Consider the following 14,062-nt stretch of genomic DNA (forward strand, 5'->3'; position numbering starts at 1 on the left):
AGCTATATAAAGTCAATTTCCTCTTGCCTCTCTCGGCTTTTTTTTTTAAATAAGGCTATTTTCAAAAAAAACAATCTTGATTAGCAATATGTGAAATAAATGGTCGAAAAACATCAAATATAAAGGAACTGTGGTTTGTATGTGTTTCTTTATTTCAACTGAAATCGTGCATGAACTATCCTTTCAAAGCCAGTCAGTTTTAAAATGATATCTACATACTTCTTTTCCACCGCATAACACATTTCAAATGACACCACACTAATATGGCATCAATAGGCACTCATAATTAATAAAATTGTGTATATGAAACCTTGAATCTGAATGATGCGATACGAATAAAGGTATTTTTTATATAATAGTATGAGTTGGAAGCAAGTCTTGGCAGTATATACTCTGTGAGTTTTTTCCTTTAAACAAACAACCAAAACTAAGTATAGAGCAGTTAAGATCTGTACCACATAAACCAATCACAAAGCTGTCAGAAAACGCATTTAAAAACGAGCAATTTTGATAGGTTATGCAAGACGACTTTTAAAATCACTTAACTTTAGACAAGATTGCCATCTCAACAAAAAACACGCTCCTTAAAAGTTGTTTGAAAAGGAACTCATTGAGAAGAATTGAGATGAAATTACGACCGAGACAAATAAATACAACCGAAAAGACAACAATTATACTAGAAACGCCGGCATGCGATGAAACCTTGTTCTTAATTTGTGCAAGGATGATATTTGGCAAATATAAGTTTTGGGTTTCTTAATATAAGCAGTGACCTTCGCCTTGTTGCTACCAATCTCTAAATCCTAACAACTTAAACTTGCTAAATACCAAAGTTGTTGACCCAAAACAAGTCTTGTAAGATTGACCCTAGCCTTGACCCAGCTAACACCAAATGCCATTTTCCAAAGGAACATATATGCACATCGTGTTATTACAAAATATCATTCCAAAATCAAGCCATTAAGTCGAAACTGTTGTTTGAGCAATTGGGCAAAACATATTGTTTGTTATTAGCAACCGAGATTTTGACCTTGACCCCACACACCCAAAAAGCAGTGCCAAGGTATGTCTTCACCAATGCTTCTTTCCAGAATACATCCTTTCTAACAGAAGTTATTAAGCGATTCTTTTCTATTTTCAGTTTTATTTTGTTATTTTAGAAACAACGACATTGGCATTAACTTTTTGACCCCAAAATTAATCCCATGATACGTCCTTACATATTCTTAATACACATCATGCGTTATCACTTCCAGTCAGTAAAACAACGTTATTGAGCGATAACATGTTTTTTTTTCTTCTGTGTTCATAATCAGCGACCTTACCTTGATCACAACGACCCTTAATGCAATCACAATGTACGTCGAGGCTTGTATTATTAATTTTGGCACAATTAATAAATTACCCTAGGTTAATTACTATCGTATTCATGTCTAAATACTTCAATGTTGGGACAAGTATGAGCTTATGACCATACAAAGTAGTCTAAGCTCCCAGTAGACTCGTGTAAAGTGAACCGGTGTTTCGGTTGTAATCCCATCACCTATCGGTAAGGCTATCTTGATGCTTGTGCGTTGATGTTTATACGTTTGCGTCTCTAGTTCATTGTCGTTTGCGTCTCTAGTTCATTGTCGTTTGCGTCTCTAGTTCATTGTCGTTTGCGTCTCTAGTTCATTGTCGTTTGCGTCTCTAGTTCATTGTCGTTTGCGTCTCTAGATCATTGTCGTTTGCGTCTCTAGTTCATTGTCGTTTGCGTCTCTAGTTCATTGTCGTTTGGTCATTTCTCTTATGCCTCTAAACAGGGTTTAGTTTTGAATATTCGACATCTGGGCTTGTCCGTAAAGTCCTTGCATCTTTTATATTAGCTGGCTACATACAATATCAACACCGTAGTTCATTTCTAATTGTGAAACCAACCATACAAATCCAATTGCCCGAATTTTGTATTTTTTATTGATTTGTTTATTGACCGATTGATTGATTAATTGATGTTTATTTAGGTTTAAACTTGCACACTTACAATACACGTGGTAACACATAAAACAGTAGCTTCAATATAAATATGTTCGTTAAACTATATCATACAAAAATATTACAACAGACAAAAAAACTTATGTACTGTCCTGGAAGTTTAAATGGACACTTGTGATCTGCTGTATTTCTAACTGGAGATGAGACCATTGTTTCAGCTGTACTTGTTAATATTTAAATTGTGTGAGCACATCATCGTTTAAAATTAACAGCGATGTCGTTAATGACTGTTACCAAGTTCTAAACAATTGGCCCATTGCGTCTAAAATATAGCATAAAACCTGTAGACATATTTTGCACGTTAATGATAAGGGCTTAGGGAGTATATAAATGGGGTTTTAGGCCTCAAACTGCACCACTGAACGTCTGATTCCATCTGGAATAAAGAGCAAATTTACAAGCTGTATATCGTTATGTAAAGGTAATTTGGGTCATTAATGCTACATATTAGAAATCAGCCATGTTTCTGAGGTCACATGACACCGCTACACCTACCACCACCACCACCACCACCACTAACACTACTTATTCTACTACTAACACTTCTCCATGGACAGAATGACATTTCAGTTACATTCCAGAGTGTTTGAATAAGCTTTCGGGATGAGAGATCTCCATGTGTAAATAATTTCCCATAGGATTGACTTACACAATTCAAGTTCTGTCAATGAATTTAACTAGACACAAAGCAAATATGTGTGATACACAATTGTGGAAGTTTTACATTTGATAGACATTCGTTCGCATCTGTGTTATCTTCTGTGTGCATGTTTATTAAATCCCAGTCGTTTTCCTATCTGTAATTCAGTATCATATAATTTATATTTGTACGTGTGTGTGTGTTTTAAGGAGAGCAGACCAATTTTACATAGAAAGTATTATGTTTTAAATAACCGTTATAATGATTCTAACGTGATTTCAGCAGACAATGGTTTTAATAATGGCGCCATGTAAGTTTAAACATAGAAGATAAAGCGTGGTACTTGATTAAAGTCAACATTGTTTTCAAGTTGACCCTGACTCCTTTGTGGCTTTAAGCAAGCATTTTGCTACAGATGATCAATGTTGGACGAGTGGTTAGCACTCGGAAACCAGCCTTAACCCAAGGAAACCTTTTTTCAAAGACCGTTCCAATGTGATAACCTAAAATCTTAATATTACTAGTAATAGTTCATACGCATTTTGTTTTGTGACCTTGTATGTCTCAATGATTGTCTGTTAGGCCCTTAGCTTAATCAGTACCTGTAGTTTTCATTTCAATTGTTTATGTGTTGTCCTGGACGATGCATGCTTATTAGATGTGATGAGGAGAATCGAAATTGCGAGTGACTCTGGCATTACGAGCAGGGTTTTTACCATAATATGGTCAGAAGTAAATCCTATATTCACCTATGTCATGTATTTGAAATAAAATACTAAATAGTTAATGTTATAAAATGCTTCGAAAGATAACTGACAATGTAAAATACAACATTTCTTAGTAGTATCTACATGTTTTGCAAACAAGCACACTATAATCGCAAAATATTTGTTGAACAATTGAAGATGTGCGCTTCTGAACATAATTATTTAACTTTTTAAGTTTAACTTAAATATATATTTCATTGCCTTTAAATTGATGCCAGCTCTAATATCCTCAAATTTGAACCTACTGATAAATGTTTGGCCAAGAGAGTTGTTGGGACAGAGAGATGTTGGGACAGAGAGATGTTGGGGGCAGGAGAGATGATGGGGGCAGGAGAGATGTTAGGGGCAGGAGAGATGATGGGGGGGGGGAATGTCGTGGCAGAGAGCTGTTTGGGCCGGAGTGATGTTAGGGTAGCAGAGTTGATGGGGGATGAGAAATGTCGGTGCTGAGAGCTGTTTGGGAAGAAGAGATGTTGGGGAAGGAGAGATGGTGGGGGCAGGAGAAATGTCGGGGCAGAGAGCTGTTTGGGCAGGAGAGATGTTGGGCAGGAGAGATGATGAGGGCAGGAGAGATGTTGGGCAGAGGGATGTTAGGGCAGAGAGATGTTGAGGCAAGATAGATGTTTAAGGCAGGAGCGATGATGGGGGGGGGGGGGCAGGAGAGATGTTAGAGCAGAGAGATGTTGAGGCAAGATAGATGTTGAGGCAGGAGCGATGATGGGGGGCAGGAGAGATGTTCGGGCAGAGGGATGTTGGGACAGGAGAGATGATGGGGGGGGCAGGGGATATGTTAGGGCAGAGAGATGTTGGGGCAAGATAGATTTTGAGACAGGAGAGATTATGGGGGCAGGAGAGATGTTAGGGCAGACGTGCCTATGCCGTAGCTTTTGTAACAAGTACGTTGTCAAAGTGTTTTTCTTTTGATAGATTTTTATTTCATTTTCTTTTTTTTCACGTTATATAGGAAAACATAAATTAAATTGTTTTCGTATCTGTTAAAATTGAATTCACACAGATTAGGTTCCCAGTCTCATAAGCTAATCATCCTTAACAGCATCTACGGCGCAGTGCCATGCCAACGTTCCTCTCTTTGGGCGTCGTGTGGTTACACTTGTGGCGGTTATTTGGACGCCCAATGTGCTAGTCGTGAATAATATGTTACGAGGATGTCAAACTCGTATTTATTATTTAGTTTTGACATTGAATAAATGTCCTTTTCACTGACTGTGGTTTATTATTCACGTCTCCCTCTTAGTTGAACTTGTCATGGCCAGCCCCTCCTTATTCAGTAGCAATAAAATATAATTTTATGTCGACATAAAATGTTTTATGGATCTGCGGGTTGAACTGAATCACCCCTTGCTAAATGTGCGGGTTTAACCGGTTACATCTAATGCGTGGCTTATCAGCGTTCCACGCCGTGACCAGTGGTCACATGGTGTGTGCTTGGCTTATCAGCGTTCCAAGCCGTGACCATTGGTCACGTGGTGGGTGTCAGCGTATCGCTAGCCTCCCTCGTCAGCCATTCTAGAAAAATCTTCTGAGATACGTGGTTGCATATTTTGAGCAAAATAGATTGCATAATTTTCCTCCACCTCCCAATCCACCTCCATACATATTCAAATAATCTATGTATATATTATTTTATGCACTTCTTTATGTTGTATATTTGTAGTGCAATCAACTCATTTCTAAATTGTTTGTGTATTGTTTTATACGTCATTTCTTTGAACATATACATGTTTAGGCATTTGTTCTAGTATATTTTGGTTTTATTTTACACGGTTTTTCATTATTGGGCGGTTATCTGGACGCCCAATGTGCTAGTCGTGAATAATATGTTACGAGGATGTCAAACTCGTATTTATTATTTAGTTTTGACTTTGAATAAATGTCCTTTTCACTGACTGTGGTTTATTATTCACGTCTCCCTCTTAGTTGAACTCTTAGCCCCTCCTTATTCAGTAGCAATACATAAATAAAGTTCACGCATGCAGCAGTAGGAACGATTTCCATCTAGGTCAGACAAGAATCTTCAAAACCTCATTCATCATCAAACTGACATGGAAATTGCACCTTGAACACTGTATCAATACACAAACAATCTTCAGCTTTCGCCTAATGGAAAGGCAAACACAAAAGATGCATTAACATAAGTGATAGCTGTAAGGAAATTGGCTTCTGCTTGAGAAATATTTGTCTTTTTTGATTGAAAAAATCACCACCGTTCATGTTTTTGCATTTAGAATAGTCTCGTACTTGGTGGTCGTGTAAAGGGAATATACCAACTCAAATGAGAAACCAAGTAAATGAAGTGTATACGAACAAATACTATGCCTGGAAAACTGAAGACGTGTATGTACATGCATATATTTTCTTCAAGTACATAACGTCGATGGTTGCCACATTTAGGGCTTAAAAGTCTTCCTTAATTGTGTGCCCAACCATTAGTGCATATAGGGAACGCACTGGGTAACTTGGACGTACTGGGTAACTTGGACGAACTGGGTAACTTGGACGTATTGGGTAACTTGGACGAACAGGGTAACTTGGACGTACTGGGTAACTTGGACGAACTGGGTAACTTGGAAGTACTGGGTAACTTGGACGTACTGTGTTACGTGGACGCACTAGGTAACTTGGACGCACTGGGTTACTTGGACGCACTGGGTAACTTGGACGCACTGGGTAACTTGGACGCACTGAGTACTTTATACGCACTGGGTAACTTGGACGCACTATGTAACTTGGACGCACTGGGTTACTTGGATGCACTGGGTAACTTGGATGCACTATGTAACTTGGACGTACTGGGTAACTTGGACGTACTGGGTAACTTGGATGCACTGGGTAACTTGGACGTACTGGGTAACTTGGACGCAATGGGTAACTTGGACGCACTGGGTTACTTGGACGCACTGGGTTACTTGGACGTACTGGGTAACTTGGACGCACTGGGTAACTTGGACGCAATGGGTAACTTGGACGCACTGGGTTACTTGGACGCACTGGGTTACTTGGACGCACTGGGTAACTTGGACGTACTGGGTAACTTGGACGTACTGGGTAACTTGGACGCAATGGGTAACTTGGACGCACTGGGTAACTTGGACGCACTGGGTTACTTGGACGCACTGGGTTACTTGGACGTACTGGGTTACTTGGACGCACTGGGTTACTTGGACGCACTGGGTTACTTGGACGCACTGGGTTACTTGGACGCACTGGGTAACTTGGACGCACTGGGTTACTTGGACGCACTGGGTAACTTGGACGCACTGGGTTACTTGGACGCACTGGGTTACTTGGATGCACTGGGTAACTTGGACGCACTGGGTAACCTGGACGTACTGGGTAACTTGGACGCACATTGTTACTTGGACGCACTGGGTAACTTGGACGCACATTGTTACTTGGACGCACTGGGTAACTTGGACGCACATTGTTACTTGGACGTACTGGGTAACTTGGACGCACATTGTTACTTGGATGCACTGGGTAACTTGGACGCACTGGGTAACTTGGGCACACTGAGTACCTTTTACGTACTGCGTTACTAAGACGTACTGGGTAACTTGGACGTACTGTTAGCCGTGATTGAATTTTAGTCGATTAAGTCTCCTTAAATTTGCACTTTATACGAACACATGATTAAGGTATGTCCATTAAGCATATCAAAGGTTCGAAAAATGTAGTTATCTGCGTTCAATATCATATCGGGACAAGTATTGTCAAGAAATGCGTACAATTCATAGATCAGTATACTCGTGCTATCAGTGCATAGCGTTCTACTTCTGTCATACAATCAGCCAATTGTATCGGGAATAATGAAGAAATGTCACTTCAGGAGTGACATCAAATTATATTTCAGATTTCCATGACAACAGAAAATTACTATTTTTTTTCTGTTGAGTTTAAAGAATGTTCTGGAACGGTCGTTTTTGCAAGAAATGTCAAATGTTTACAATTGTTGCAAGCTGCGTTCTTAGTCTATTCAATGTATTACGTTGTTGAGTTTATAAAGGTCTGCCCGCGTCTTATAATGGCTACATTATGGCGTGACCACGTCACATCCTCAAGTGTGGCAAAATGTTGAATCCAAAGAGGGAATTTCACCCCCCACCGGTGGAAGGGATACTCGCCAAAAGAGTAATCTTGTACCCCAAATGTATTACTTGCATGCTATTCATTGAGACGTTTGATGATAAGTCATGTTGACCATGGATTGGTTTCACAAAAAAACTTTAATCCCATAACAAACTAAGCAAATACTTTTCGATCACCTGATTGGATTATACTGATTACTGTCCTATATAATTATAGGATTTTAGGCGGGAAACTACTTTCTAGTCTTAGCTGTTTCGTGACCTTTCTCCTTCGGTTTTCTTAATAAATGTCTTTAAAGGTATGTTAATATGTCATGTGTTGCCATTTTCATTATAAACCAATATGACCATTCAGATATGTTCAATGCTAATGCGCTGTTCTGTAAGATTGTGTTTCTGTCGTTCTGTTATGGTGGTCATTAAGTTTGCTCTTGATGCCATTTACTCATTGTTGGTCATTTCGCTACTTCAGTTTTGTCCCTCAGTTATTTTTCAATGAAATATCGTGATAATCCATATTTGCGTCTTATAATCTTAGTTTTAGAAGGAGGACAAGATAGTTCTTGTATGTTGGTTCATTGTAAACATTTCGTATCAACCATTATAATGTTTGTATTGATTCAACCCCGGCCAGAGAAATGATGGCGAATCTGTTTTTGGAAATTGTTCCAGTGACGTCATAAACCTTGCAAATTTGCGACCGCCCACCTGATATAGTTCAAATATAGCACTTTTGTCTGAGAATCGCTGACAGCTTACCTATTTATAGCACCCATTTCTCTTTTGGACAAAGCTCGTCTCTAAATGTTCTTTAACTACATTATTGGGGAAATGTACTATTATCGCTCTGTACCATAACATGGAGGGATATGTTTTCAATATTCAATAAAGCTATGCGTTTCCATGAAAAATGATGAATCAATTCTAACACTGTGTGTAACTCCAGAAAATGAAGAGAAGGTCAACTGCGTGCTTCATAAGGCTACTTAGTCCATCTGTGCATCCACTAAAACGGTTCAGGATTGTGAAATGTAAAATGGTTTTTAGCAAAAAAGATTTGAATCAGTACTGACGGGACTTATTAAACTGAAACCCTTACAGAATAATATAAATCATAATCATCCGCCAATTGTATCCAAATGTTATCCTAATAAGGATAGTTTGCAAATATAGATGTTTTTGTTGGTGTATAAGTATATTTGGACCTTTCAATCTTTGTTTAAGCCTTAAATTGTAATATGCTAATAATATATCTTGTTACAAATTTACATTTTCTGTAAAGAATGACCCAGCTTGTCAGCGATTAGTATCTATTTCTTACATTGTCAAATGAAAGACACACGAAAAGAAAGGGAAATTCATCTGAACAAACTGGACATTTTCTTTCATGAATTTGTAAATTCCGCCATCGACCAACTGCAGTTGGCAGTAACTGGTCTCGTGATATGAAAAGTATCAAATATTTTGTCAAGTGAGACGGTAACGACTGAATATAGCTTCATTGAGGAAAATTAATTATCATATGTTTATAGAAGTTGTTAACAAATGATATTTCTAAGGTATAATGCTATTATTGAGTATATACATATTTTAGTTTTTGATGTAAAGCCTTAATCAACCAGTTACCCTTAGAAAGCTTTGAATGACCATTTGCCAGAAAAAAACATGTTCACATTAAGAAGACATATATATTTGTCAATCCAGACAGATTTTAACTTTTTGAAACCAAGTCATTTTGAAGTAAATAAATTTTGGAGTTTAAATTAGTAGATGTTTAATTGTCATTATTATTTTTAATCATTCTTGTCCAGTATGAAATTGTTCTGGTTTTAGTATAAACATATACAAGGAAAAAACACATTAAGTTCACCAAATATCATGTATGATGGTGTCGATTTTTTCATTCCTAATATATATTTATAAAATTTTAATCGAACTCGTTCTAAAATGTACCCCTATTTCACTTTTCATAAAATGATATTGGTAAAACTGTTTTATAAAAAAATCAATTAGATTATCGGTAATGAAAGTCTCTTTATTTTCTTTAAGAGCGCAAACGTACCATTTGTAGCCTGATCAGCAAGATTTGTTTTTGTCTCAACATTTGATCCACTCTTTGTAAAATATGATACAAGATGTTTATATCCATCGACATGTTCTTATACATTGTAACCACACTAAAAAGGAAAGGAAACGCTATTTGTATGGTACATTGAGACTGCACACTGCAGTCACATGCATTTCTAAATCTGCTTTGTTGGTAGTCTTATGGTGAATTGTTTGAATGTCAGTGCCTAAACTTGGCAACAAAGCAGTTAGTGTACACCAAAGGAAGAATTGTGTAAAAGAAACGTTAGAAGTTGTAATGCTTGATATACAGAAAATTTCAACTTCGATATGTGTTAAACAACGGCCTGCAAAAAACATCCAAAATGCTTTTAAAAACACCAGCTGTTCTGAAAAGGGAATACTCTCGCGAGTTACTAAAAGTAATTTGGTCATATATATTGGATTGCTGTCACCAGTGACAGTTAATGAATTCAAAGTCAACAGCGGATGAAATGAAGCTTAAAGACACTACCACATGGTTTAAACATATTAAGTGAAATATCACATGAAAATAAATATTTACGTATTCTTTAATCATGATCGGAACGGGATTGACAAGAAACTAGTAAAGATCCCGTCTTTATTGCGTTTATTTACAATTTAGAATGCCTTCTTTTACTCTATACCCTAAGTGATCGTTAAATGTCTCTAAGTTCTCAAGTTTTTCTTCAAAACCAAGAATATTTACATTATACGACCAATTGTATGAACAGTCAGTGTCGATGTGAAACGTTATGAATCAATAGCAGACATCGTTTGAAATCAAATTAAACATCCTTACTGATGCCATGTTTTAAACTAATCAATCTTTCATTGAATTAAGACGAGATAGCGAGCTGGAAAATATAATGTTGTAATCAGTGTCGCGGGACGTGCTCTAGTTCTTTATCGTCAGCGGATTTGCACTCGTTCAAACCGTTTTATTCACTTCCTCCTTAAATATAAATGATCCTTGGAAGAAGATGAGCCACGTTTGCCTTTCTTTGTTTGCAGATTATAGACAGAAACTTTCTAATACTAGAATTGAATGTAACACAGCATTAACATTGCGAGGATAAAAAAAAACATATAGTGCTGTCTGGTATATTGTTCGTGCATTAAATGTAATCTTTCCTCAGTTATAATTATTCGCAGAACTGGATTTACAAAGTATTTCTGGTTTTCCGTTGAAAATGAAAACAAACAATGTTTACAAACGACATCCTTCAAGACAGGACAAATGTTTGAAGCAATCCAAACATAAATACCTTATATCAGATGAATAAACAAGCAGAACGTTACAAATACAATAAGGAAAAGAAAACTGGCAAAAAACAACGAGAATCATAAACTCATGATTTATTATTTATTTATTTAACTTATTTATCCTAATTAATGTTACATTTTCTTTTTATTTCAGCAAAAGACACCAGTAAAATGAACTGCACATATATAAAGTACTTCACCGTCAACGACGACAGAGATGGGATACCACAAACCGATGCAATATTATGTAAGTTAATATTTTCATCTACTTATTTGGTAATAATAACGGACAAGATAATACCTATTAATATCACGCTGTCTAAGCTTAGCACTCACTGAGTACATGTCAATTCCAACATTTATCGTTAAATTATTTATTAATAGTTTTATTTTGGAAATACCAAATGATCTGCTTTTGAGGGGTTGGGGGAAAGGTCAAGGTTACTTAAAGTAGACAAATGGTTTCCGACCAATAACTTCAGTTAGAAATGATGAATTGTGAATAAACTTGGTGTGTAGGTAATTTTGAAGGGGGCTAGATCAAAGTCAAGGTCATTGATGCTTCGAATAAGAAAATGAGTTCCGCCCAAAATTTTAGTTAAGAAAGTGAATACATATGTGGGGTCAGAGTCAAGGTCAAGGTCATAACACTAAGCATGAATGTTGCAGAGAAACTAAACACTTGTCGAGAGTAATTTTCAGTTATGTAACTTTTTCATAGAAGTTAAAAAAGAGAAAATTTGCTGTTTTTTCTTACTAATACAAGAAATTAGTTTGCTATAATTTCTCATTGCCTATATGAAAAACCGCGTTTCGGCGCATCGCGGGACTTCTAGTTATTAAATTTATCAGGCTGATGACCATTCGATTCTGAAGACTTTAACCGGACGTAGGTAGTTGTATGTATGCATATATACCCAATACATATATACCCAATACATATATACCCAATACATATATACCCAATACATATATACCCAATACATATATACCCAATACATATATACCCAATACATATATACCCAATACATATATACCCAATACATATATACCCAATACATATATACCCAATACATATATACCCAATACATATATACATATATACCCAATACATATATACCCAATACATATATACCCAATACATATATACCCAATACATATATACCCAATACATATATACCCAATACATATATACCCAATACATATATACCCAATACATGTCCATTTTGAATTATTTCAAAACCCTTGAGATGACAAAGTGTATATTTTCGTTGATGTTTTAATAATACATCTATGTAGACGTTTGTTATATTATCTGTAATTTAATTATCGAATGGGAATTGCGAAAAATGTTTTCGAATGCCTGTGACAATTATTAAACTTGATCAGAATAGTAAAGGCAATGAACACGTTACAGTCAATGTTCACAATGCAATCACCATTATCAACTACAATGGAAGTCGTACTCGTATTGCCGTTCTAGGGTAGGAGTTGCTTAACATTTCACAGGAACATTTGTAATCACACATCAACTGAAACACCTTTGAGGAACCCACGCATGGTCGATCCGTTCTGAATTTTGATTCTCTCGATCCATATATGAATATAATGAACCTTTGTATCCGATGATGCAGAAAATAGCAGATCTCGAAAAGAAAATCACCTTATTTTAAAATTCGGATTTTTTTGGAAGCATTCAATTAGCAAACGTCACGTTCACCAAAAGTTCTCCCACAAAACCAAGGTGGCTGTTGAAGGCAAACCATTGGAATGTTTCAAAATTGTGAATTTTAATTTAGTTTTGAGATAGTCTTTTCTAAGAGTCAAACAAACACTTCCAAAATGTCTTGGTACAATAAAGGGTAGAGCAATATGTTTGTATCAAATGTTTCAGGTCATCCAATCAACAATTTATAAGGTTGTCTTCATGGTATAGATTCGAATAAAATATTATTAAAAAATAAGTTTATACAAATGACTTAAATTGACTTCCTAGTTACAAAAATCCAAAAACGCTGTGTTAAAATAGAAGCATAATATCACCATAAAGTCACAAAACATGGTTGACTGGATAAATTGTTGCAAACGATTTCATTCAAAACAAGCTATAAAATGTGTTTTTCGTTAATATTGAAAAGCTTTTTAAAACAACTGAATTTGTTGAAAGGAATGTATGTATTGTACTGGCATAACATCGAACCATATACAACCACAACTTTCGGTACGTTTTGTGTCTTGTCCTTCAAACCACTTACCATGAACCGTTACCCAGTGATTGCATGACACAGGCCATAGCTAGGATGTAATTTGTCTAATGTAAATGCTTAATTATCTCATATACCAATATTTCCCGGCCGCTGACAATTCATCCATTTTCCCTGAAGAATATTTTTGCAGACGAAACAAAAGTCTTTTCAACTTTCCTAGTATGCAGAGATTACGTTGTCTCGGATCTTTTATGAAATTGATTCACTAGTGTTCATGGAAACTTAATATTCTTGCCACAAAATCTATATCATCCTGACCTCTTTTTGTCGACAATAGGGGATATGTACTAACATTTCTGTTTGTGAATTATAGCTTTCATTAATCACGTTTCCGATCGGAGGATGAAATTGACCGATATAGTATTTAGTTTGCCTTAACGCTTGTCAGTTTTTGGGAGCATTCTTCTATGAACGAACGAAACAAAGAATATGGCTCACTGATCACACATGTGCTTTAAAGCTGCACTCTCACAGATTGAACGTTTTGACAACTTTTTTATTTTTTTGTCTTGGAACGAGCCAATTTTTGCGAAAATCCATAGAAACCAGTTATATAAGACTGTTGACAAAAAATCAGACCGCAGATTTTTATATCTAAGTTCAAATATTGATGTTTTATGCATTTTTCTGAAACCGTTAGTAACATTAATTTTCGAACGGAAATATGAAAATCTACGATCTGTTTTTTTTGTCAGCAGTCTTTCATCATTGGTTTTCAAACATTTACGCAAAAATTTGCTCATTCCAAGACAAAAAATAAAAAAGTTGTAAAATCGGTAAATTTGTGAGAGTGAAGCTTTAAATATAAAGGTATAACATCAAAGGACGTTGTATATAATTTGACCCAGTAACAGTCTGTCAACTTAAATTGACCCATGATCTAATTTGACCTAATTT

At 36.2% G+C, this 14,062-nt stretch overlaps 1 protein-coding gene across 1 annotated transcript in view; it reads left to right on the plus strand.

Annotated features, from left to right (window-relative positions):
- LOC128221032 (voltage-dependent calcium channel gamma-5 subunit-like) overlaps positions 1–14,062 on the plus strand; it is a 58,849-nt gene that overhangs the window by 39,316 nt on the left and 5,471 nt on the right. The window contains exon 2 of the mRNA XM_052929438.1: positions 11,053–11,145. Within this exon, the coding sequence (XP_052785398.1) occupies positions 11,053–11,145 (93 nt within the window). The remainder of the gene's footprint in view (positions 1–11,052; positions 11,146–14,062) is intronic.

This window comes from Mya arenaria, chromosome 2 (genome assembly GCF_026914265.1).
Source record: "Mya arenaria isolate MELC-2E11 chromosome 2, ASM2691426v1".
Classification (NCBI taxonomy): domain Eukaryota; kingdom Metazoa; phylum Mollusca; class Bivalvia; order Myida; family Myidae; genus Mya; species Mya arenaria.